At 39.8% G+C, this 27,018-nt stretch overlaps 2 protein-coding genes and 2 pseudogenes across 2 annotated transcripts; 1 reads left to right on the top strand and 3 right to left on the bottom strand.

Annotated features, from left to right (window-relative positions):
* Positions 1 to 2,163: 2,163 nt before the first annotated feature.
* On the bottom strand, positions 2,164 to 3,430 carry LOC111549499 (annotated as a pseudogene).
* Positions 3,431 to 3,848: 418 nt separating this feature from the next.
* Positions 3,849 to 15,934, bottom strand: LOC111549485 (annotated as a pseudogene).
* LOC111549486 (zinc finger X-linked protein ZXDB-like) lies at positions 14,325 to 17,054 on the bottom strand. Its single transcript, XM_023222651.1, has 3 exons — positions 17,031 to 17,054; positions 15,963 to 16,633; positions 14,325 to 14,351 (listed from the first exon to the last, which is right to left on the bottom strand). Exons 1-2 carry the CDS (start codon positions 17,052 to 17,054, stop codon positions 15,977 to 15,979), a joined length of 681 nt encoding a protein of 226 aa, XP_023078419.1. The 3' UTR covers positions 14,325 to 14,351; positions 15,963 to 15,976.
* Positions 16,049 to 26,686, top strand: C6H14orf28 (chromosome 6 C14orf28 homolog). Its single transcript, XM_023222658.2, has 5 exons — positions 16,049 to 16,341; positions 19,248 to 19,772; positions 22,339 to 22,428; positions 23,523 to 23,657; positions 24,809 to 26,686. The coding sequence occupies exons 2-5, from the start codon at positions 19,249 to 19,251 to the stop codon at positions 24,990 to 24,992; spliced, it is 933 nt and encodes a 310-aa protein (XP_023078426.1). The 5' UTR covers positions 16,049 to 16,341; position 19,248; the 3' UTR covers positions 24,993 to 26,686.
* The last annotated feature ends 332 nt before the right edge of the window (positions 26,687 to 27,018 follow it).

Here is a 27,018-nt window from a genome sequence, read left to right as displayed (position 1 = left end):
GGAAGGAAGGAAGGAAGGAAGGAAGGAAGGAAGGAAGGAAGGAAGGACAGACAAAAAATAGAGCTACCACATGATCCAGAAATCCCACAGCTAGGTATATACCCCAAAGAAAGGAAATCAGCATACTGAAGAGATATCTGCACTCCCATGTTTGTTGCAGTACTATTCACAACAGCCATGATTTAGAAGCAACCTAAGTATCCATCCATAGATGACTAGATAAAGAAAATGTGGTACACATACTCAATGGAGTATATTCAGCCATAAAAAATGAGATCCTGTCATTTGCAACAACATGGATGGAACTAGAGATCATTATGTTAAGTAAAACAAGCCAGGCACAGAAAGACAAACTTCATATGTTCTCAATTATTTATGGGAGCTAAAAATTGAAATAATTGAACTCATGAAAATATAGAGTAGAAGGATGGTTACCAGAGGATGGGAATGGTTGTTGGGGCAGTGGGTGGTGGAGGGAAATAGGGGTGGTTAATGGGTACAAAAAAGTAGTTTTAAAAAATGAATGAGACCTACTATGTGCTAGTACAACATATAGTCAAGTTATAGCTTGACTATAGTCAAAAATAACTTAATTCTATATTTTGAAATAAAGAGTGTAACTGGATTGTTTGCAACACAAAGGATAAGTACTTGAGGTGATGGATACCCCATTTACCCTAATGTGCTTATTATGCATTGCATGCCTGTATCAAAATATCTCATGTAACCCATAATATATACACCAACTTTGTACTCACAAAAATTAAACATACAACAAATATTTTTAACTAAAAATTTAAATTAAAAAAATTATGTTAAGATGCCAGAGAACGGACTTCTAAGCTCACCAACATGGTTGTTGGCAAGCCTCATGATGGCTGCTGGCCAGAGGCTGCCTGAAGTTGCTTGCCACTTGGGCCTCTCCAACATGCAACTTCCTTCATCAAAGCAAGCAAGCCAAAAAGGCAAAAGAAAAAGTGTCAACAAGATGGAAGTCATAATATTTTATACCCCAATCTTGGAAATGACATTCCATCACTTTTGCTGTATTCTATTCATTGGAATAAGTCATTAAGTTCAGTCCACACCCAAAGGGAGGGGATTACATTACGGTATGAATACAAAGAGATGGGGATCATTGGAAGCCATCTTAGAGGGGGGCCTACCACACCTATCAAGATCGGAGTTAAGAGATAGAAGACATATTTTTCAAATTGTAACAGGTACATTCTATACCCCTGACACAATAACTCAAACTGAAGTTTCCCTACTTGAAAAACCAATTATATATGGTTCTGGTAAAACTGATCATCTCTAGGCCCCCTTTGACCCCTGGTTAATCATACAGCCATCTTCCTTTTCTTGGTGATTGGTCAAAGGGGTGATGGCCAGAGACCATTCATGCAGACTGACATGAGAATACTGGAAAAGGAAAGGTCTCCTCCTTTTTCCTTTTGAATCATGAACAATAAAAATGAAAGCTTACAGCTGTGGGAGCCACCTTCCCCACTGCACAAAAAGACCTGTTGGTAGAGCTGAAAGGAGGAGCAAAGAAACAGAGAGGAAGCTAATGATACCATGTGAGCCCCTGTAAGGCACCAATGGAGTACTCTAGCCAGCTCTACTCTGAACTTTCCACTTATATGAACCAATAAATCCCATTTTTCTCAAGCTTGTTTGAGTTTCTGACATTTGTAACCAAAAGAGTCCTGGATAATACCGGCTTATTTTTTCTTACTAATCAATACACACATTCCATCTCCGTGTGGTTTTTAAGCCGGGAAACAACACAGTTATCCGAAAAAGTTTTTTGTTTTGTTTTGTTTTGTTTTTTAAATACAGATTTCTAGACCCCACTGAAATCTACTTTTTCAGAATCTTTAGGGATAGGACCCTCACATCTGTATTGTTTTAAATTTCACAAATGATTCTGAAGCCCAGTCATTATGGATACTCACTAATATTCTGGAAGCTAGGAGTCCAAGAACAGAGTGGCAGCATGGTTTCGATGTGAGCCCTCTTCCAGGCTGCAGACTGATAACTTCTCACTGTATCCTCCCTCACATGGTGGGAAAGGGGCAGGAGAGCTCTGCCTCCTGTTTTTTTTTTTTTTTTTTTTTTTTTTTTTTTTTTCAAGCAGGAAAGACCCTTTTATTGGGATGGACACGGAGCACGCACGAGTCCATGATAAAATGACTCAAGAGAAGGATCCCAAGGGCCGACTTCTCCGCAACATGAGCGCAAGCTCAGTGAGGTCTGGGAATGGGAGAGTTCCGGGTGGAACGCGGGACAAGACCGGGTCTCAAGGGCCTGGACCAGTGTTGGAGAAGGCCGCCCGGCTGTCCTGGTGGGTCGGCCGCCCCGGGCCCGCCCCTGCCACCTGGCCACAGTGAAGTCTCGCTAGAGACCCTTAGAGGCATGCTCTGGTTCTCTGGAGGAGAACTGGGGGCGGGAGTGGGGGAACTGAATAGGTGGAAGGTGGGGGTCGGGGGACAATGTTGCTTTTTTTAAAAAAAGTATCTACCAGCATCACACTACTGGGTCTGATGTCCCCTTTAACCAACGCTTGTTACAGGTTACAGCATAAATAAAAACTCAAGAAAAATAAATACGTCGGCTCCTATGAGGTTGGAAATGGTGTGGACGCAGGCTGTGAATGCGCAGGCCGGGAGGCGGGCTGGTGAGCGACCGAGGAGCAGACCCGGCAGGAGGCGCCTGTGGGGTCGAGAGTCTTTAAAGTGTCCTCCTGCATGTTTGAGCTGTCGATCCGCGCCACCTTGCGGAGGGGCGCCGAACTCTCGCCTTCCAGTTCCACTTGCTCCTGGTCTCTCTTATTGGCAGTGTTCTTTTTATCCATTGCTGATACAGGTAGCACAGGAGGATGTTTGCCTTTTCGGTCACGATGATCTGTTCAGACGGGTATTCTCGGGTGGGCAGGTAGACTGAGGGCCGTCGGTTCGAGGCTTTGCATCGGAGTCCGCGTGAAATAGGCAAAAATTGATTTTGTTGTAGACAGGCAGTCCTTTCAAAAAATCTGCCATCTTCTCTTTCTTCTGTCGCCACCTCAGCCGCCGCCTCAGCCTCCACCGCCGCCACCACAGCCCTGGGGCCCCTTTTATAAGGACACTAATCCCATTTGTGAGGGCTTGACCCTCACGAACTAATAGCCTCCCAAAGACCCCACCTCCTAGAACCATCACATTGAGGATTTCAACATATGAATGGAGGTGGAGGGGACACAAACATTCAGTTCATAACATTATTCTATCTACAAGAAGACAAACTCCAGATTCTAAAATGGCTTTCTTTTACTTGAATTGCAGGCATGGATCTCTCTGTCTAAAGTCTTACAAAGGAAACAGGTAGGTTTTCGTACATTCCACTATTAAGCTGTTTCCCTCCAATAGAAAGATCAGTTAAATGTTTTTAAAAATACTTTTAATAACTTTTTTTTTTTTTTTTTTGAGACAGAGTCTCACTCTGTCGCCCAGGCTGGAGTGCAGTGGCGCCATCTCGGCTCACTGCAAGCTCCGCCTCCCGGGTTCACGCCATTCTCCTGCCTCAGCCTCTGGAGTAGCTGGGATTACAGGCGGCCGCCACCACGCCCGGGTAATTTTTTTTGTATTTTTAGTAGAGCCGGGGTTTCACAGTGTTAGCCAGGATAGTCTTGATCTCCTGACCTTGTGATCCGCCCGCCTCGGCCTCCCAAAGTGCTGGGATTACAGGCGTGAGCCACTGTGCCCAGCCTCAAAGTCCACTTTTAAGCACACGATATTATGAAATTAAAAAGCATGTATGCTCCCCAGAAAAGGCAATTCAGCATTTTCAGAAAGAGCATTTGGCAATATTCAACGCATAAAGAGACTGTACTTGGGGCCATCCACTCTCCAGATTTTCAGTGTTTCCTGGCTTTTCAACTGTTGATCAGAATAGCTACGGAAGGCATCTAGGGATCTGACATAACAACCCTTACCTAGATGTTTGATGTGAAGATGTCAATGAAGGCAGTGAAGTTAGAATTCATACATTCCATGCTCTGGAAAGAAGGGGCCAATTTACTGCAGCTCAGCTGAACTGCTTAATGATGTTGCTGATCTTCTCAAATCTGTGGCTATCATGATGCTCTTTGCACTGGTAATGGGAAATAACCAAGAATGTAGCTCTTTCAAACAGCAGAACTTCATCGACTTCAAGAATTTGAGCAAAATTCCTTGTGTTCATCTTCAGCTGCTGAACATTCAGAATCAGCTGATAGGCAATACTGAACCAGGCTTTGTAGAGTTTTTCATCCCAGGTGGATGTTTGCAAATAAGCACACTCTAGTGGGTGAGACAAACAAATCAAGTCCAGGTATGGATGAGGCTCCAGCCATACTGTTCAGAGACTCTTGATCTGAAAACCTGTGAACTAATCCGGCCACTGCACTCCAGCCTGGGCCACAGAGCGAGACTCTGTCTCAAAAAAAAAGAAAAGAAAAGAAAAGAAAACCTGTGAACTAGCAAGACAAATTACCTATCCCATACATGGCCAACATACAGTGGTGGGACAGGAATAGAATAACTGCAGTAAATATTTCCATTAAATAAAGGAGGAAAACAGGAAATCACCGATCCATTGAAATTCTAAAATCTACCTGGGCATATGTTACTATTAGCAGTTAGGCCTAATCCTGCTTTCTGAGAATGATTTTCTATGATTTTTGGCTCTTCCCTTTGGGATCTTGGTTTTGCCCTCTCAGACATTCTTTTCTGCAAGAACTGTTCAATTTTCGCAGATGAGTAGCCTCCTCAGCCTGCTGCCTGCTCATAGAAGTTTGAGGGTCCAGAAGTTTTTTTTGACTTCGTATAGTCTCTGGTGTATTTTTGTTTGTTTGTTTGCTTTAATGTGAACTGACGTAATGACTTGTCAAATTTTGCAGATTCTTTTGTGTATCAACTTAAAATCGATTTTGTTAGGTAAAAGCCACATCCGTAAATATCTTCTAGATAGGCCCTTTTCTACCTCAGGCTCCCTGTGAGGCTGCTATGGGGCAATGCCCTTAAGATTCTTAGAAACCTTGAAGTTTGGCCGGGCGCGGTGGCTCAAGCCTGTAATGCCAGCACTTTGGGAGGCCGAGACGGGCGGATCACGAGGTCAGGAGATCGAGATCATCCTGGCTAACACGGTGAAACCCCGTCTCTACTAAAAAATACAAAAATCTAGCCGGGCTGGACTACGCCTGTAGTCCCAGCTACTCTGGAGGCTGAGGCAGGAGAATGGCGGGAACCCGGGAGGCGGAGTTTGCAGTGAGCTGAGATCCGGCCACTGCACTCCAGCCCGGGCAACAGAGAGAGACTCCGTCTCAAAAAAAAAAAAAAAAGAAAAGAAAAAAAGAAACCTTGAAGTTTGAGAGTCTGTATTTTAACCCCTTAAGAACTGATAAGAAATCATAAGACTAATGGAACGGACTTTGAACTTTGTGGCAATATGATACCAAATTATAAACAAGACCTAAGGCCACGCCAAACAAGGTTTAAGTCGCGCACCCCTACACTTAAAGACTAAAGCATGTTTTAACTGCCACAGATTTTTCTTTTTCTCTAGCAGCTAATTAAGCACTGGCCTTGAAGTAAGCAATACTAAAACAACTGCAGCTCATCAATCACCAGACACTGACTGACACCTCTGTTCTTCAAACCACAACTGTAGCTTTGATTGGACAAGAGGCCGACTTTAGTAACTTTCTCCTGATAAGAGACCACTGACCCTAGACTGGTTCTGGCTGATTTACAAAGGCTGTACTGAGTGCCTTCACACCGACATATGAGGCCCAACTCTATAATGCACTTAAATGTTAAGTCTCTACCCTAAAGTGAACATGGGATGCATGTAACATGCATGTTTGCTTACTATGCTTGCATGCCCCGCTTTGTGAATATCTATAGCTCCTCCTATAACCTGTTGATTATGTATACTTAGCTAACCCATTTGACATAAATCCCTGTTCCACCTTTCCCTCCCTCTAAATGCTTGCTTTCTGTCTCTGCTGGAGGCTATGCTTCCTAGCCTGTCAGGATGGCCAGCCTGCAAACTGCAACCCTTTATAAAAAATAAAACTCTCTTTTCTAACTTTGTACATCTCACGAATTTAAGTTAACAGAATCTTACAAGGTCTTTTATCTGTTTCTGAACTCTTAACAAAAGGCTTACAATCACATCCTTGGATTTATTTCTATCTTGAACTAATGTTTTTCTAATAAGACCTTAGGATTTTATCTTTGCCCTGCAGCTCTGTCTTACTTTGAGCATCTTCTGCTGGGAGAAAATAACAACAAGAAATAGTTTCATTTTCACATCTAGTTCCTACATAATTCTTCTAAATTCTGTTTGAAAACTGAATAATTTCTTTAGTGTAGATTTGTCTAGCCAGACCTTATGATACATAGTTCAAAAACAAACAAAAAACAGTTGATACTTTCAAAGTTCTTCCTGGGAATCTAGGCCAGATACAGCAGTTCATTAAATACATTTTCTATTTGCTGTGTTATCACATTTGCTAAACCATCTGCCATGACATGACAAGGGCCTCCTTTCCTCTAGCTTCCAATAACATTTTCCTTACTTGCCTTGAAGCCCTCATTGACATCCTCCTCAATGCCTGTCAGGATTCTACCAACAGTCTCCTCAAAGCTCTTTCAAGTTCTTCCTTACATCTTGTCCCAAAGGCAATGCCCACGTTTTAGGTTTTTATTACAATGGCACCCCAAATTCTGTTCTACTTATCTAATGATGTATAAATGGGCTTCAAAAAATAGTTGCTTAGAACAATAATGATTTTATTATATCTCATGATTAAGACAATGAGAGATTTGGGCAGTTTTCAGCTGGGTGATCTTTTTACTCCTTTTAGTATCAAGGGAGGTCATCAGGAGTATTTACCTGGTGAATAGGAAGTGTGGAGGATCTGGAGACCTTCACTCATATATCTGGCATTGTGGCAGGAATGACTAGAAGGCTGGGCTCAGCTGGCTCCGCTGACCAGAATATAGCCTCTCCAGGATAGGGGTCTTCTCACATCATGGCTCAGGGCTCTAAGAGCAAGTATTCAAGTGAATAAGGCAGAAATTGCATGGTCTTTTACCAACTAGTCTCAGAAGCCATGGAGTCTCATTTTTGCTGTACTCTGTAGGTCAAAGTCTACTGGTCTACCCAGATTCAAGAAGAAGGAACAAAGACCCAATGTCTGAATGGAAACAAAGTAAAAGAGTATGCAGTCATTTTTAAAAACCATCCTAGCAGACTGCACTACAGAAAATGTTAGAGCAAGTTCTTCAAACTGAAGTGATAGCAGAGGGAAACTTAGATCTATGCAAAGGAATAAAGAGCACCAGAAATACTAAACATGTAGGCAAATAAAAAGAACACTTTTAGTGAACTAAAATCTGATTTTTCCCTTATTTGCTTACTTTACTTTCTGTGATGTGAGGGAGAAAAAGGACCCAGCCCATGTGGCTTCACACTGGGAAAAAGCAGCATCCACTGTTTCCTAAAATTTAGAGCTAGAAGGGACTGGAAAGAGCTGATCCTATCCCTGAATTTTTAGAATCGAATTCCTGTATCACAGTTGAAATGATTGTCAAAGGTAAGAACATAATGTTTGTCCACTGGGGGAAAATTCTGTTGGGGATACGCGAAGGAATATGTGAATTTGAAGATGTGAATTCTATTTTTGGAAAACTTAATGCAACAGAGTCTGATATAATGGCAAATGACGGCTGCTTCTGGGACTGAGTCCCCACGACTACCACTTTCTTCTGAATAATTACTGGAAAATATATCTAGACTAAAGTTTATGACTAAATTTAGGGCCTGTATGTTCTGATTTTCCTCCAGATAATAAGGCTATGAGATCTACTGAATTGAATTGATTTACAGAAATTAGATTTTCATGCCCTCCCTCGTTGTTACTGTTGTTTATACAGCTTACATATTTTCTAGAGCAGGAATCTTCTTAACTTCAAGATCCTCAGGGACTCAAAGTTCATGATGGGAGCTCAGCAAATGTACTGGGATAGACAGGTATATGGTATTTGTGTACATCAAACTTGATCTAAAGACTTTACCAAGAACATGACACCCAACAGAAAAATAAGACTTTAAACAGAATTTTTTAAGGATAAGTTTCAAAAAATAAAATAAAATGGGGTATATTTTAAATTTTAAAGACCGGGAACAAAGTAGTATGGATTTTTTCATTTGGCTGGGCACAGCAGCTCATCCCTGTGGTCCCAACACTTTGGGAGGCCGAGTTGGGTAGATCGCATGAGTCCAGGAGTTCAACACCAGCCTGGGCAATGGGGGGAATCCCCGTCTCTACAAAAAATATACAAAAAAAATTAGCTGGGCATGGTGGCATACACCTGTAGTCCCAGATACTTGGAAGGCTGAGGTGGGAGGAGCCCTTGAGCCTGGGAGGATGAGGCTGCAGTGAATCGAGATTGTACCACTGCACTCCAGCCTGGGCAACAGAGTGAGATGCTGTTTCAAATAATAATAATAATAATAAACACTTTTAAATTATTTCTTAAATTCCCATATAGCAGTAAAAATGTACAGCAAGCACAGCACAAATGATAGGAGTAAAATAGATATAACTTTATGCAACTGCAGAATCACTTGTTTTGTCAACCAGCATGGAAACTGTCAGAACTGTCAATCAATGAAGCAAGGGAGATAGAAAAGGTGTCACTTTCAAACAGTATAATAATAGAAATAATGACAGTACATCATTCTCATCAGAGGGAGGAGAAAAGTGATATCAGGATATTTCTTTCTTGAGGCCTCTCATTGAGGGGTAATTATGGGCTGGTTGTATCTGTATCATAGCCTCTCCAGACAGGCTCTGTGACTTTAAGTTCAGGTATAAATGTTTTCCTCTCATCTTTTCAGATATTTTTACATCCCAGGATAATCACTGGATTATCTGTTGTGGTGGACTCTGGACCTTTTTAAACATCTACCAATAAAGTTTATAGATTCAAAGCAAAAATTCAGCTTTTGGAAAAATGAGATTAAAAATACTTTACTAATAAGGTAACTTAGCATTATAATTTTAATTCTAAAGCAGACTTATTGAGACTAGTAGAAGGCTGGGAGCAGTGGCTCACACCTGTAATCCCAGCACATTGGGAGGCTGAGGCAGGTGAATCACCTGAGGTCAGAAGTTCAAGACCAGCCTGGCGAACATGGTGAAACCCTGTCTCTACCAAAAATACAAAAATTAGCTGGGTATGGTGGCAGGTGCCTGTAATCCCAGCTACTAGGGAGGCTGAAGCAGGAGAATCGCTTGAATGCGGGAGGTGGAAGTTGCAGTGAGCTGAGATCACACCATTATACTCCAGCCTGGGCAAAAGAGCAAGACTCCTTCTCAAAAAAAAAGACTAGTAGAGCAACATCTGTGTATGTTTAATAGAAAAACATCATTATTGTTTTGATGTAGTTGATATGAAAATTTGAATGGATTGTTAACCCATTATCATTATTACAAAGAATTTCAGCCTTAAGCTAGTCAGTGAAAGAGCTATTATATTTAGAGTAAAATTTTTTTTTTTCTTTTTGAGACAGAGTCTTGCTTCATCACGCAGGCTGGAGTGCAGTGGCACCATCTCGGATCACTGCAACCTCCGCCTCCTAGGTTCAAGCAATTCTTATGCCTCGGCCCCCCCAGTAGCTGGGACTACAGGTGTGTGCCATCATGCCTGGCTAATTTTTATATTTTTAATAGAGATAAGGTTTCACCATGTTGGCCAGGCTGATCTCAAACTCCTGACCTCAGGTGATCTGCTCGCCTCGGCCTCCCAAAGTGCTGGGGTTATGGGCATGAGCCACCATTCCCAGCCTAGAGTAAAATTTTTAAAAATTAAATTATCTGAATTCTTATTAATTTTAAAAATTAAAGTATCTGACAATTGAGGAAAAAGTAATAAACTATCTTCTGCTATTTGCCATCATCTACTTATGGGTATGAAAACTGGGCTAGACTTCTAAGTTAGGTCATAAAAGGACATGCAGTGTCTGCCCTTGTTCACTGAAACACTTACTTTCTTAGAGCCCTGAGCCTCCGTGTAAGACTACCATGCTGAGGAAGCCACATTCTGCCACAGAGCCAGCTAAGCCCAGTCTTCTGTCAATGGCAACTTTCAAGAATTTAAGGAGATCATCATGAATACATATTGAAAGAGGATTGCGTCAGTCATTTCAGGCATAAAACCTGGTATTAAGAAATCATATTCATGATCCCTCACTGCAGATGGTACAGTTTGAAAAACTGTTTGGCAGTGTCTAACAAAGTTGAACATATAATACCCTAAACTCAGTAATTTCACTTCTACATGAATTTCAGTACACGCATGTATGTGTATTACATACATAAAAATACCAAAAACATGTACTAGAAACACATACTTATGTATATATTATATAAATAATACCAAAAGACATGTATTAGAATTTCAAATCAGAACTCTTCATATTAGCCAAAAACTAGAAACTACCCACTTATCAAGAAAAAAATTAGATAAATTTTGTGCTATTTATAAAACAGAATACTAATAAGGACAATCTACATAGAACAACATATATAAATCTCACAAACAACGTTGAGGGAAACAAGCTAGACACATAAAAGCCTATGTTTTATTATTCCATTTATATAAAATATAAAAACAGGCAACAGTAATCTCTGCTGTTAGAAATCAGCATAATCGGCCGGGCACGGTGGCTCACGCCTGTAATCCCAGCACTTTGGGAGGCTGAGGTGGGCAGATCACAAGGTCAGGAGATCGAGACCATCCTGGCTAACACGGTGAAACCCCATCTCTACTAAAAATACAAAAAATTAGCCAGGCATGGTGGCTGGTGCCTGTAGTCCCAGCTACACAGGAGGCTGAGGCAGGAGAATGGTGTGAACCTGGGAGGCGGAGCTTGCAGTGAGTTGAGATCGTGCCACTGCACTCCAGCCTGGGCCACAGAGTGAGACTCCATCTCAAAAAAAAAAAAAAAAGAAATCAGCATAATCATTACTCTTGGGATGGGAGGTAATGAAAGGAAGGGGAGGTTGGGATGCTGGTAATGTTCTGCTTTTTGATCTGGGAGCTTATTACATAAGTTTGGTGGTTTTAAAACATCCACAGATGCTCTGAAACTCTGTCTATCAAAAGGTGAAACACAATTCTCTCCCCTTGAATACAGGACTGGCCTTAGTAACTCGCCTCTAGCAAATAGAATGCACTAGAACTGACACTGCATGACTTCGGTTACTAGGTTAGTGATAGGGTTTGGATTTGCGTACCTGCCCATATCTCATGTCAAATTGTAATCCCCAGTGTTGGAGGTAGGGCCTGGTGGGAGGTGATTAAATCATGGCGGCAGATTTCTCCCTTTGCTGCTATTCTCATGACAGAACTCTCACAAGATCTGGTTGTTTAAAAGTGTGTGGCACCTCCCCACTCTCTCTTGTTCCTGCTCTGGCCATGTAAGATGTGCTGGCTTCCCCTTCTCGCTTCCACCATGATTGTATGTTTCCTGAGGCCTCCCCAGAAGCCAAGCAGATGCCAGAATCATACTTCCTATACAGCCTGTGGGACCACAAGCCAATTAAACCTCTTTTCTTTATAAATTATCCAGCCTCAGGTATTTCTTTATAGCAATGTGAGAACAAACTAGCACAGTTAGAAAAGGCAATAGAGCTTCCACCTGGCTCTCCTTCTTGGGACACTCACCTTAGTACCCAGTCACCATGCTGTAAGAAAGTCACAGAGCCACATGGAAAGACCATTTGTAATTATTCTGGTCATAGAGGCAGCTACCCAGATGACAGGTAGTATCAACAACCAGTCAATGAGCGAAGGTGATATAGTTTGGATTTTTGTCCCCTCCCAAATCCCATGTCCAGTGGTAATCCCCAAAGTTGCAGAAGGGGCCTGGTGGGAGGTGATTGGATCATGGGGCAGACCTCCCCCTTGCTGTTCTTGTGATAGTGAGTTCTCACAAGATCTAGTTGTTTAAAAGTGTGTAACACCTCCTCCTTCACTCTCCTTCTCCTGCTCCAGCCATGTAGGACGTACCTGTTACCCTCTTGCCTTCTGCCATGATTGTGTTTTTTTGAGGCTTCCCCAGTCATGCTTCCTATACAGCCTGCAGAACTGTGAGCCAATTAAACCTCTTCTTTATATATTAACCAATCTCAGGTAGTTACTTATGGCAATGCAAGAACAAACTAATACAGAAGGAGACTTTGGATTCCAGGCTCCCAGCTTTCAAGCTATTTCAGCCCTGCCTAAATTTCAACTTCATTGGTAAAATAAATGTTGCTATTTTAAGCCACTACCTTTTGGGATAATTTGTTATACAGGTATACTTAATTGGAATACACATCACGTGTGTTCACTTTGAAAATTCATTGAGCTGTATAATTACAATATATACACCTTTCCTTAGGTATATTATAATTAGGTTTAAGTAAAGATGTGAAATAAAAATCATATCATGGAAATAAGCTTTTATTTATCAAGTTTTTAGATGAATTTTATTGAGAAGTTTTATATAAATTCAACATTCCATATAATCCCTAATACTTTGCTTGTTCTTACAATGACATAAAGAATATGTAAATTTTTTGCCACACCTCATATAGACATCAGTTTACTCATATCCCTCAATTTATCCTCACACATTGCCTGATTCTCATCATTTACCATGTATGAACTTTTAAAAAGTTTGGACACATTACTGTAGCAGATATCTCCCTAGCACTATTTTTTCTTCTTCTGTTAATAGGTCTTCATCGTCCTTTGGGAAACCATCTCCCCCCCTTTATCAATCAAGGTCTTGTCTTTTGTCTTGCCTTTTCTATTTTTTTCTTTGAGACAGTCTCACTCTGTTGCCCAGGCTGGAGTGCAGTGGCATGATTAAACCTTACGGCAGCTTTAACCTCCTGGGTTCAAGCCATCCACCCACCTTAGCCCTGAAAATGCTAGGACCACTGGCACGTGCCATCACATCCAGCTAATACTTTTGATTTTTAGTAGAAATGAGGTCTTGCTACGTAGGCTGGTCTAGAAGTTCTGGGATCAGGCAATCCTCTCACCTTGGCCTCCCAAAGTGCTGTGATTACAGGCATGAGCCACCATGCCCAGCTGTATTTTCTTTTCTTGAATTTTCTTTAAATTAATTCTATTATACCTCACATCCTTCCAATACATTTTAATTTTCTTTAATTCTATTATATCACTCCTCCTTCCAATAAATTTCCTAATTAAGTTAACAATATTGGTCTCTAGTCTTTGTAACCAAAGAACACTTACTGATACATATCTCCAGTGCTAGCATACTGTGTGATATATGGTTGACGACTGATAATAGTTTATAAAATGGCATTTGGCAACTAAATTTTTTTTTTTTTTTTTAGACGGAGACTTGCTCTGTCACCCAGGCTGGAGTGCAGTGGCACAGTCTCGGCTCACTGCAAGCTCCGCCTCCCGGATTCACACCATTCTCCTGCTTTACCCTCCCTAGTAGCTGGGACTACAGACACCTGCCACCACGCCCGGCTAATTTTTTTGTATTTTTAGTAAAGACGGGATTTCATTGTGTTAGCCAGGATGGTCTCGATCTCCTGACCTTGTGATTCGCCTGCCTCGGTCTCCCAAAGTGCTGGGATTACAGGCGTGAGCCACCGCACCTGGGCTGGGCAACTAATTTTTGACAAAAGCACACACACAAAAAAACCTAGTGGAAAAAGTACAGGCTTTTCAAAAAAAAAGTGCTGTAATGATTGGGTATCCATACATCAAATATGAACTTGGATACATGCCTCAAACCATGTAAGAAAGTTAACTAAAATGCATCATAGATCTAAATGTACAGGCTGAACATGTAAAACTTTTATAAGAAAACATAGGAAAATTTCTTTGTGAGCCTGGGTAGGGAAAAATTTCTTAGAAACAACACTAAAAATGCAATCCATAAAATAATAAATAAATTAAACTTTATTAAAAGTTAAAACTTTGCTTCAAAATACACTGTTAAGAGAATGAGGGCCAGGTGTGGTGGCTCACGCCTGTAATCCCAGCACTTTGGGAGGCCAAGGTGGGCAGATCACCAGAGGCCAGGAGTTCGAGACCAGCCTGGCCAACATGGTGAAACTCTGCCTCTACAAAAAATACAAAAATTAGCCAGGCATGGTGGTGCACGTCTGTAATCCCAGCTACTTGGAAGGCTGAGATACCAGAATCTCTTGATTCGGGGAGGCGGAGGTTGCAGTTAGCCGAGATCATCTCACTGCACTCCAGCCTAGGTAACAGATCAGGATTCTGAAAAAAAAAAAAAGGTGGAGTTGGAGGGCAGTAGGTAAGCAGAAACTTAAGGGTGATGGACATACTCATTTGATCACAGTGATGGTTTCAAGGGGGTATACATATGTCAAAACTGATAAAATTATACACTTTAAGTATGCTCTATATATTCTATGCCAATTATACTTCAGTAAAGATATCTTTAAAAACCCTACAACTTAGATGTCAGATTTTGAAGACAGTGGAAAAGATGCAGAATGGAAATTTCAGTTAAAGGCCTCAGTGATGTTTGTGAATTATCCAAGTATTCACGGAATCCATGTTTCCCTCAGCTAGCTGACACTCGGCAGAGTTTAATGAGCAATCTCAATACTATTTTCCAGAAATGGTGTCATCCACCATATTATGGCTGTTTTCAGGAAGAGAATGACCTAATCAGTATAAAATGAACCCCATGTCTTGTGAGGGATTTATAATTAAACACATAATCCACATTTACAAACATTTTTAAAGGGCTTTTCTACCTGTTGGATAGGATTAATATTAAGAGTGAACTTTTTGCATGTTTTCCAACACACTAGTTTGTTTAATCTCTAAGAGCCTCAGTTTCCTCATCTATAAAACACCCATAAGAAATAAGAAAAAACAGGAACCAAAAAGAGCAGGCTTTGCCAGAACTATTAATTATTCTTTTTGGGGCAGAGCCAAAACTCAAGAAATGGATGTCTGTCTTCCATTTCTAGACTTTTTTAGACAGATCCATGAGGAAGTGTCCCTCCATAGGTTTAGCCGAAGGCATCCAGCTTCTCCCAGGCTGAGCCTGTGACTGAGAACCACAATGATTTACTAGGATGGCCCTGAGCTCTCTCATCAGTCCTCATGAGTTCTGAAGGTTAGAGCTAACTTTCCAGACCCTCATTATTTGTTGAAAGGCTGGATAGGGAAAAATCTCAACCAGATCTCCATGCCTACTTACAAGTAGAGGTAGTTTTTGCAGGGTGGCATGTGTTCTCCAGATGCAGAGCCGTATAGGGCCTTGCCTCTTTATGGGAGATACAAAAACTAGGCCCTAATGAACAGAAATAGTGTTTGAGCCCACAAACTAGCATTAAGTTGTGGGCTCAAACACTATTAATTTCCAGCTCTGTCACTTGCTGTGTGGGACCTTATTATCTCCCAAATCCAATTTTTTCAACTTTACAATGGAATTAAAGCAATCTAATTTTTCAAAATGGGGTTAACTTTCACTGTAAATGACAACATATTGGCCAATAATTAACTTGAACACTAAAGCTGGCATTTAACAGATTAATTAAACTGTTTGCTAAGTAAATACTTAAATCAAAAGCTTAAAAAGCTGTAATTTACTGAGAAAACAAAGCTTTCTTTCTCGGTTAAGAATTTGAGAAAACAAGACCCAGAAGCAAACTAAAATCAAGTCCTAAAATGGTACAAACCTCAAAAAGCCAATCAGGTTTGCCAATAAAGCTCCGCCTCCGTGCAAACCCTGCCCACTTCCGGCTTCCCCACCCACCTTCTAACACTGGAACCCCGCCCCTCTCTGCGAGGTCCCGCCCCCCACACCTGATCCTGGATCCCATTGGGCGAATCTGGATGCTGTATACACACCCGACACACGCACGTTAGGCTGGGGCGTCTTCGCGCCTGCGCAGCTGCGCTGTCAGGCGACTGGAAACGGGGGGGGTTAGGGGGAGGGGGCGGAGGTGGTGCCGAATCTTCCTCCGTAATAAGAAGCGACGTGTCCCGCTGTCCTGGCTCCGTGGGTCCAGGGGGATTGGGCCTGGGCGCTGGAGCTGCTGTGGCTCCCGCCGCGGCGGGTGCCATGGAGGCCGTGCCAGAGCCCAGAACTCACGCCGGGGGAGGCCGAGACAGCCGGCGGTACTCATAGATGAGGCGGCGGCGGCGGCGGCAGCAGCCCGGGCTCTCCATGAGCAGGCGGCGGCGGCGGCGGGTGCGGCGGCACCGGCGGTTTTCGGTCCCCGGGGAGGTACGAGGAGTTGGCTTCCTGGTGGACGGAGACTGGCCGGTGTGAGAACGCCTTCCGCGGCCCGGCCCTCCAGCCCATTTGCCCGCAGTCCTGGGCACTCGGCGGAGCACTGCCCGGACAGAGGCGGGGGCGCCCAGCCGACTCGCGGGCCCCTAACTCGGAGACCCGCCCGCCTCGGTGCCAGGCCTCCAGGGCGCGGATGCCCAGGGCCAGGATGGGCGTGGCCGGAGCGTGGGGGCTCCCCGGGGGCGCACGCCTCGCGTCTGTCTTGCTCCTGTCCGGAAGCCCTGCGCTGTTGGGAGCGGTAGCTCGTGGTTGTGTTTTAGAGGCGTATTTCGGGCGCTGATTTGAGAGGGGACCTTTAGAACCCCTGAGTCACTAGGGAGTCTGGCTTTCAATGCCATGGGCAGTTGGTGGGGTCCTCACAGCTACCTTGGGGTACCGATTGCCTCCCTTGGAAGTCACCACGAAAGAAAGATGTTTTGCCGAAGAAATAGAGGTCAGGAGAGTTTTCCAGGTTTATTCAAATTGGAGGGCCTGTTGAGCCTGGAGAATAAAGCCAGTGGAATACATCCTCCAGTCCTTCCAATTACAGTTCCTAGCTAAACAGCTAAGACAATTTCAAGTAAAGCTCTTTACAGCTATCTTTCCATCATTTCTCCCCACCCCCCATTTTTATTGCAATTTACTTTGGAACAAATCACCAAGTTCATGATTAAATTAGTATCCTCTAGTTCTTCCAAACCTTCCCTCCTCCCGTTTTTCCCAGAGAAAGACTGGAGTTTCACGCCATATATATCATTATAGTTTAATTCTCTTAGAGTGTAACTATTGCTTTACAGAGCTAGTTACACTTCATTTGGTCATGTCTAAAGATAATTTGAAGAAAATATCCTAGAGATTTATGCTTCCTTTCCAATGCAGTATTTTAGGAATCTGAACTCAGGCTCTTTAAGCAATCTTAAACCTTGCTACAAAGTTCTTTGAAATTCAACGGAAATAAACCATAAAGTTGTTTTCGTTTATTAAAGTATTTGAATGCCTAATTGTTTTTTTTTAATATTTGTAAGCAAAACGTGTCAGTTTCTATTAAGAAGAAACTGAGTTTGTGTTTTCCTAGGCTACAGATTTGCCACACCCTCTTCTTCCTAAGTGGATGACTAGAATCAATGTGTTGGCCAACTAGATATAAACTTCCACTCTCATACTAAATATAGTTACTGGATATTTTAGAATCCACAATGTCTTGCTTCAAACTGAAAGCACTGTGTTCATGTGTGTTTAATATATTGCAGAAGTGAATTTTTACTCGTGTTGCAGAATGTTTTGAACTTAGTTTCTTACACAAATAAAACACGTAGGACTGCAGCTTTATTAAGTGTTGAGTTCATGTTGTGTTGGGGAGGATGCAGCACTTGAAAAGATGGTCAAAATAAGACACTGATCTCAGTCACTCATTTCTCTGTTTCCGCTCCTCAGATGCCTCCCTTTTTTCATAACAATACTTCTCCACAAAAGTAACCTTGGAAAACATTATGATGTTGTTAGTTTATTTGCTTGTCCCAAGTAAAGTGAAGGAGTTTTTTCAATGCAATTGCAAAAAGAACTCATTTCTTTCAAAAATATGTGCGCTATGTAACATACATATAACACAACATATTTATTAAAATACTCACCGTGGCTTTAAAAACAAAGTGCCTAGTGGTCCTCAAGATTGGGGGGAAAGTGCCAGTTTGAAAAGGGAGGATGCTTTGGTTCATTCCCAAAACATGCATAGAGAATAATCAGGATATTTATCAAGTTCTGAATCAGATCTTCATAGCATAGCCTCTGTAGTTAAAAATTATAGTATATCTAAATTGCACAATTAATAGTACAATTCTGAGTTGCAGATAAAAATCCCAAAGTAATTAGCAATATTAGCTATGCTACTGTTCACTTAAGATTGATTTCATGATTACTCCTCATGCTGTCTTTCAAAGCTAAATGTCAGAATTAGTCTATATAGCAACAGGAGTTTTTTTTTTTTTTTAGCATAGTTTTTCTATACAACAGATAAAATATGTAGTATAGTTAATACAAAGATTACGGAATAGCTATTATTCTGTACCCCCAATTAAGAGATCCCATTATATTAGTTTCTTAAATGGAACCACCCATATTAACAAGAAAATGAAGCAAGCACAGCCTGTATTTTGGAAGGAGGAGGAGGTTTACATTAGAAATATGCCTAACCAAACTTAATTTATGTTTTTAATAGCTTTATTTTCGTTTAGAAATTTTTTTTTTTTTTTTTTTTTTTTGAGATAGAGTTTCACTCTTGTTGCCCAGGCTGGAACGAGATGGCGTCATCTCGGCTGGTGCAATCTCGGCTCACCGCAACCTCCGCCTCCCGGGTTCAAGCGATTCTCCTGCCTCAGCCTCCTAAGTAGCTGGGATTACAGGCATGTGCCACCACGCCCAGCTAATTTTGTATTATTAATAGAGATGGGGTTTCTCCATGTTGGTCAGGCTGGTCTCGAACTTGCGACCTCAGGTGATCTGCCCACCTCGGCCTCCCAAAGTTCTGGAATTACCGGCGTGAGCCACCACACCTGGCCTCAGGATTTTTTTTTAATTACAGGGTTTCCCTCTGTCACAGATAAAATCTGCAATGTAATTGATATAAAGACTATCAAATGGCCATCTGTGCCTCAAAAAAAGACTGAAACTTCTTAAATGATCTTTCCAGAGAGCATGCATAGTGCCCGAAAAGTGGCTCATTTAAATTTTTTTGCTATGTTGAGAGGCCTAATGACACATTTGATTTGATTCTTTAGATAGATTTATTTTCATTTAAACATACTATGCATTTAATATACAAAGTTACAAGTTTATGTGTTCTGTTTTAAACTTTTAAAATGTAGGATGAAGACACTGTTTGAAGAGATCAAAGCATCAATTAAAAATAACTATAACCAAGATCGATCATTTTGGAGGCCTGTTCTTCCTTGGGGGGGTGTTTTTACTATCAAAGCTGGCCGCAAAGCAGTATCCTGTACACCGCTCTATGTTGAAATAAGACTGAAAAATACCTGCACCATAGATGGATTCTTGATGTTATTATATGTCATTCTTAATGAAAATGAAAATTTCCCTAGGGAACTCTCTCTTCATTTTGGTAGAGAGTTTGTAGACTGTTTTCTTTATTTAATGGACACCTACAGTTTTACAACTGTGAAGCTACTTTGGATTTGGGACAAGATGGAAAAACAGCAATACAAATCTGAAGTCCATAAAGCTTCATTAATAATTGATTTGTTTGGGAATGAGCATGATAATTTTACGAAAAATCTTGAAAATCTCATGTCTACCATTCAAGAGAGTTACTGTTCCAACTGGCGATGCCCAACTCGAGTGCAGGAGGATCAGCAGCGCACAATTAATATAAAGTAAGTTGGTCTAACATCTGTTTTGTCACATACTTTTTTTTTAATAAATGTTGCCTTAGATATGTAGTCGTGTACCCCATAATGACATTTGGTTCAACAGAGGACCACATATGCCATACTGGTTTGTAGGATACTGTATATTTAGTATACCTTTCTATGTTTAGGTACACAAAGACTTACCATTTTGTTAAAATTGCCTACAGTATTAAGTACAGTAACACACTGTATGGATTTGTAGCCTAGGAGCAATAGGCTTTACCATATAGCCTACGTGTGTAAAAGGTTATACATCTAGTTTTGTGTAAGCACATTCTAGGATGTTTACACACTATGAAATCATCTAAGGATACATTTCTCAGAATGTGTCCCCATTGGATGACAAATGACAGTATTGCCAAAGTAATCGTTAAAGTACAGAGCCTTTATAATTACTTATGCACGAAGCAATCACACAAATGCAAGATTCTTCTACACGTCCCCTGAAAACAGTGTCACAGCCAGTTACATCCAAACATCTTGTAATTACTTTACAAAACCAGCTGATAACCTTGTCAGGAGCAAAGTAATGAATTACTCAGTATGAAAAATACATTACTCTTACTTGAATTTACTAATATGACAATAGATGATTCTTAGTGTCACAAATTTAACCTCTTTAAGAGTGCTTTATACTGTTTTGGAATGTTTTGCCCTTTGAATAGGTCTTTGTCAGGAAGGCTAGTTCCACATGAACAAGAAAATTAAAAATATTCTTTCATATCATGGCCAAGACATAATTATAGACAGAAACCCAGAACTTGGCATCTCACACGTGGAGATGTGGATGTAAGCAGCTTTTATTTTGAACAGAAAAGGTACAAGGAGCCAGATGAGTGTTTTTGGCTTTCAGAAAAAAGGCAGATCTCCCACCTGGTAAATGATAGGGACAGAGTCCAAATTGGCAAGCCCTAGTGGAGTGTTGGGAAACATTAAAGCCTCCAAGGGACATGAGCTGGAAAGGGGATAATTGCCAGTGAAAGAAAAACAGACCCAAACACATTGTTGGCAGAAAGGTATTTGGCCCTATGGTCCAGAAAAACAGCCTGATAGATTGTTCCCATTTGGAAATGTACCTCACGTACCCTAATTTGTTAAACTTACATTTCTCTGAAATATATTTTGTCTGTTTTCCTGCATTGCTAATTTGAAATATCTAGCAATGGAAATAATTTTCAAGTCATAAAGACAACTCAGAAGTGTTGCAGTGATCATAGCTCACTGCAGCCTTGAACTCCCGGGCTCAAGTGATCCTCCTGCCTCATGCCTCACCACCTCAGCCTCTCCAATGTATATGCCACCATGCCCAGCTAATGTTTTATTTTATTTATTTATTTTTTTTGAGGCAGGGTCTCACGCCATCTCCCAAGCTGAAGTATAATGGTGTGATCACAGTTTACTGCAGTGTTGACTTCCTGGGTTCAAGAGATCCTCCTGTCTCAGCACCCCCCAAGTAGCTGGGACCAGGGGAATGCACCACCGTGCCCGGCTAATTTTTGTATTGTTTTTGTAGAGATGGGATCTTGCTATGTTGCCCAGGTTGGTCTCAAACTCCTGAGTCACCCATCTCAGCTTCCCAAAGTGCTGGGATTACAGGTGTGAACCACCACACCCAGCCTAATATCTTATTTTTTTAAAAGTAGTTTCTTTTCTTTTTTTTTTTTTTTTGAGACGGAGTCTCGCTCTGTCGCCCAGGCTGGAGTGCAGTGGCCGGATCTCAGCTCACTGCAAGCTCCGCCTCCCGGGTTTACGCCATTCTCCTGCCTCAGCCTCCCGAGCAGCTGGGACTACAGGCGCCCGCCACGTCACCCGGCTAGTCTTTTTGTATTTTTTAGTAGAGACGGGGTTTCACCGTGTTAGCCAGGATGGTCTCGATCTCCTGACCTCGTGATCCGCCCGTCTCGGCCTCCCAAAGTGCTGGGATTACAGGCTTGAGCCACCGCGCCCGGCCGAAAAGTAGTTTCTTTTCATCTGTAAATATTTTGAAACTATAATGACAAATTTATAATTCTATATTATATTTTATACTATTTAATAAAATATTTTCCATCATACTCTATAACTTTTAAGGTTTTGCCTACTTTTTTAAAAATCCTATATTTAAAGCAACCTCTGAAATAATGTAGAAAAAAAAATTTTAACAGATTAGGTACCTGAGGCCAAGAATGATTATTACTTATATTTAATCAGGTAACTAATCAGCTGCTCCCCTGATTCTGGGTCCTAGTTCCTTCCCACAAGACCAGATTGCCTCTTTTGAATCTTCTCACAGATGTTTCAGATTAACGTAGCAGCAACTGGATATATCAAGATTGTTTCTACAAAAATATGTTTCTTTGAAAATTTCATAGTTAGTGTTTATTGAGTTCAACTTGTTACTATCTGCAAGAAATTCCAAATGTGTAATAGAGGTTATACTTGGTATAATTGGTTTTGCTAATAAAATACTGAGCTGTAAAATTTATTATAATAATATATTAAGATATAAAATGTTGAAGCAGTTCTTACATGCATTTGAAAATTATTGTAGTCCTCCCCAAGAAATTCCACATGGAAACTTGATAAGACTGGCTGTGGATGAGTTATTCTGTTCTAAGATTGGACTCTGTGAAGAGCACGGGTGAGTATACGATAGACATTTAAAATGACAGTATGTGTTTATAAGGAAACATAGGAAGATGTGCTCCTTGAAGTACTTTATGAATCTTATTAACCTAATTTACTATGACATTTTACAGTGTTTTTGTTACGGAGTATATCACTACATAGAATATGGTACTACAGCTGATTGATGAATACAAAGCAAATACCTTTTCTTTTTTTCCCCCCACTGCTGAGTAGGTACAATAAAACCTTGGTTAACCGGAACCCAGCTAATCGGGACCCTCAAATATCTGGATTTTTTTCTACACTCCCCATTTAGGAGAAAGAGGTAAATGACAACTAAAAAACTTAACCTAGTAAAAGTTGAGAGAAGCAGAACATATTCATCCCAATCTCTTAAAATTTTCTGTGACTACATTATTGTATAATGAGAATTAATATTTAGAAGGATGATCTTATAGCTGATTAATTACAAAAGGAAAGATAGAAATACATTCTGTTAATTTGCCTATTAAGTCCAGAAAGTGAACGAATATATTATAGCAACAAATACTGAAACAGATGGTTTTCTGGTTAATTTGGTTTAGTTAATAACATTTGTTAATCAGAATACTGTACCCTGAGCATTCCGGTTAATCAAGATTTTACTGTATAATTCAACTTCTTATATTCTGAGCCATATACTTAATACCTCATAATATGAGGGAACAGAATTTGTTCATGCTTATAAAAGAGTCTAATGGCAAAAGGAAGCAATTAGAGTCATATTATTTCCCCTCTCCGTGATTATTTGAAACCAGCATATAGAATGAAATATAAAAGTGTTCATATCAGTTCTGCAGAGTTATGCTTTCATTGGCTTATATAGAAATAGCTAGCATTTCCTGGAGTTTTAAACATATCATTTCTAGTGTAAGAAACACAGCTTATAAACTTCTGGAACTATTAGGTGATACAAGGTAGTAATTACCCTATACCTATAGATATTAACCATTACCTATACCTATATTGATAATTATAAGAAAATTAAAGTCATAAAGACAACTCTGAAGTGTTGAGAGGCAACTTTGTCCCAAGTGTAATAATGTTCATGCCTGTTTTCTATTTTAGGTGTGGTGGCTTAAGAGAATTTTCCCAACGAGTTTTCTGCCATGGGGCACCCCCTTTTGTTGTCTTAAATATGCAGCATTGGAAATCTGAAGATCTGGCATATGTACCCTATTACTTGGATTTGTCTGATCACAAGTAGGTGTTTTTTGTTGTTGTTTCTTTATAAAACTAATAAAAAAATTTTATCCTATTATGATTTTGACTAGCCTGTAAGTGATATCGTTGAAAGCAATCATATCTGTCTCTAAATTTATGTATTCTGAATAGAATCAGAATTTATTAGAGGGAGTCAGTTACTAGCAGTGCACATAGTGGGTAGGTATGTGGACTACAGAATAAACAGAATTGTATTCAAATCCTAGCCCCATCTTTTATAAGTTAACCTTGGGTCAACAACTTAACCAGTTTACATGTCAGTTTTCTTATCTATAAAACAGAGATGATGATATCAACCTAGTGCAATTATTGTAAAGATTTAATAAGCACATACTAAGTGTTTAAGATAGTGCCTGACACATAATACTGGATAGTATAATAATAGCACAATATTTTAGTCCTGACACATACTGGCTAATATTTGTATTTCAAGTCAAAGAAGTGTGTAGTAGCCAGGCATGGTGGCTCACGCCTGTAATCCCAGCACTTTGGGAGGCCAAGGTGGACAGATCACAAGGTCAGGAGATCGAGACCAGCCTGGCTAACATGATGAAACCTCGTCTCTACTAAAAATACAAAAAATTAGCCAGGCGTGGTGGTGGACACCTGTAGTCCCAGCTACTCGGGAGGCTGAGGCAGGAGAATGGCGTGAACCTGGGAAGCAGAGCTTGCAGTGAGCCGAGATCACCACTGCACTTCAGCGTGGGCGACAGAGTGAGACTCCATCCCAAAAAAAAAAAAAAAAAAAAAAAGAAGTGTGTAATAGTATGCAGATGGTCATCATTTAAACATAAAATATTACTTAACACTATAAATAAAAATATCTGCATACAAATCAGGACATAAAGGGTTCTTTTAACATTTTCCCTGTAAAAGTTTTCTTATGTATCTGTTTACTCTTTTTTAAAAGAACCATACAGGTTATAAGTTCATCTGTTAAAATGTGTTTTTAAGAAATTATTAATTTCCACATTTCCAATTATATTATATGATCTATAGAGATGGATATCTTTTTCAGGGAACAGAATACAATGTTGATGTTTTTATTCCTTAGTTATGAATTTAAGGAATGTTTATCTTAAAAACAAAGTATTATAATTTTCTCCCATACTATATTATTTAATTTGCAGGTATTTGTTGGAAGGTGCCACATTATTTAACAAAGAGGAACATCATTATTCTGCAGCTTTCCAGATTGGTGGACATTGGATGCACTATGATGGGCTCAGAAATGTGAATTTAATTTTGTTAAATAAACCCCCAGAGTTTCTCCTCTTGTCATCATTGGTTTATATTCGAGCAACAGAGAAATAAATACAGACTGATGCTAAAAGTTGTTTTCCCTCCTGCCCATGCTCCCCCAGATGAAGGGCTTTTATTTTGTGTATACTTGGTATCCAAGAAAATAGTTCAACTATACTAGTTTCAGAAGTGTATTTTCAGTGTTTAACCCCAGGTAAATGTTTTATATAGAGGATCTATGCAAAAACTGTTTGTAATTTTTTTTATATTTCCTGAGTTATTTTTATATGAGCATATTTTATGTTGAAATAAAAAGTATCTTGTGGCCTTTGTATTTTTTATTTATATGTACCTCAAAGATTTTTACAATTCTGTCCTTGAATTCAAGAAATACTTTGTCATCTGAATTCTAAACTTTTCTTTTTGTATATTCAAGTAAAACGTAGGTAAGAGTATTTTAGTTTATATAATTTAACAGTTCAAAATATATCTGACTGTATTTCTTTGCCCTACCTCACTATAATCCAAAGTGCACTATTCGATCTAGTATGGATTTGAATGTATAATTTATCGATGGCTTAGTTTATTTGTTCGATTTGCCCAGTATCCCTGCAGCAGTTTTAAAAAAGTATGAGAAATTTTTCAGAGCTTAAACTATTTCTTTATGATGGCAAATTACTTTTAACTATTTCCTAAAGTATTATAAACCTGCCAGTGGATTTTAAGTGATAGCTAAGCTTCCAAGCTTAATTCAGTTTGTTACAAATAAATTATATAACTATCCTAAGTGTTTATCTTATAATTAAATGTAATTTGAAATGCTCTAATATATTTTGCAGATAAAACAACTATAAACAATATTAGGCAACTGGATGTTTACTAGTGTCGGACTAGCAATAGAAATGCACTTTAAATATATATTTAAGGGGAAATGTGTGCCTGGAAATATTTCTTTTCCTAGTGAAGTTTTATATTGACACAGAGAAAAGAATACTTAAATTTTTGGAGGGATGTCTACTGGCTCCCTTATAAGTAGTGATTGATAGCATGTGGCTTTGACTTGCAATACAAATCATTAGGATTTTATAGGTATCAGAACATTACGTTTCTATATAAAGACCCTAAGGTCACTCTTCGTTTTGCAATTTAAGGGGAAAAATAAAGATTCTCAAGGGAAAATACTTCTTGAAATTTATCACCATTTTAGTGTTTACATTTCAATAAATAGTTCACTTCAGGTTTGGGATTGAGATTAGTTGCAATGTATTTAGAAACTTCTACATGACAGCACAGATCACTGCCATCTGCTGAATTGCTAAAGTGCTTGGTGCCATGTTGAGAAAACTTACCTGAGAATGGGTAAATATGGGTGAAACATTACTGAGAATGCCTCACGTTAGCAAACACTATGAAAAGTCTTGTTTATATATCAAACTTATTTTACAAAAAAAAATTCACCTCAAGATTTATTTAGATGGTTTCCCAGATGTATCTGAATAGGATTTAATTTAGAGTAAACTTTTCTGGGGACACCTGATTGCATGAATTGAAGTATACAATAACACGAATATTAGAGTAAACATAAATGGTGTCATTAACAAAATTATTCCGAATGCACATTTATTCTTTTAGGAAATGCACTTTATTTGGAATACTAGTGTATCATGAAACAATGACTTACCTACCTCACAGGGTTGTTGTGAGGATTAAGATGTTTGTTAAAATCTTAACTACCTTGAACATGCTAATAAAAAATTTTTTTTCTACCTCTTTTATTTGCAGGCAAGGCTCCCAGATTTTCTCTTACTAATGAACTTTGCAGATTTTAAAAAGTTATTTAGGCTGTAACTCATATCACTGATATATTTAGTGTGTAATGGAAATTTAGTATGCCTTCTTGACCCCAGATTGAGGCTTAAGGAGAACAGATAGTTTATTTTTATGCTAGCAGTTAGTTGATAGAAATAAGAAATTATCCCCTGCTGACCAAACTGAATAGAAAAAGGATAAAAAAAAAATTAACTAGATTATCTACGGAATGTGAAAGTGAGCGTACGGAAAATTCTTTGTAATTCTATAAACACCCTTAGAGAAATCA

Source organism: Piliocolobus tephrosceles, chromosome 6 (genome assembly GCF_002776525.5).
Source record: "Piliocolobus tephrosceles isolate RC106 chromosome 6, ASM277652v3, whole genome shotgun sequence".
NCBI classification, from domain to species: domain Eukaryota; kingdom Metazoa; phylum Chordata; class Mammalia; order Primates; family Cercopithecidae; genus Piliocolobus; species Piliocolobus tephrosceles.
The sequence above is the reverse complement of the archived record's forward strand: the minus strand, read 5'-3'. Positions and strand labels throughout refer to the sequence as shown.

What these genes read in the sequence shown, in the direction of transcription:
- C6H14orf28 (XM_023222658.2), top strand. Translation starts at nt 19,249, where the DNA reads ATGAAGACACTGTTTGAAGAGATCAAAGCATCAATTAAAAATAACTAT. An exon ending in GGACTCTGTGAAGAGCACGG is followed by an intron (nt 22,429 to 23,522) that starts GTGAGTATACGA and finishes TTTCTATTTTAG; the next exon opens with GTGTGGTGGCTTAAGAGAAT. An exon ending in TTGGATTTGTCTGATCACAA is followed by an intron (nt 23,658 to 24,808) that starts GTAGGTGTTTTT and finishes TTTAATTTGCAG; the next exon opens with GTATTTGTTGGAAGGTGCCA.
- LOC111549486 (XM_023222651.1), bottom strand. Translation starts at nt 17,054, where the DNA reads ATGAACTTGGTGATTTGTTCCAAA. An exon ending in ACTTGGTGATTTGTTCCAAA is followed by an intron (nt 16,634 to 17,030) that starts GTAAATTGCAAT and finishes CGCTCCCAACAG; the next exon opens with CGCAGGGCTTCCGGACAGGA.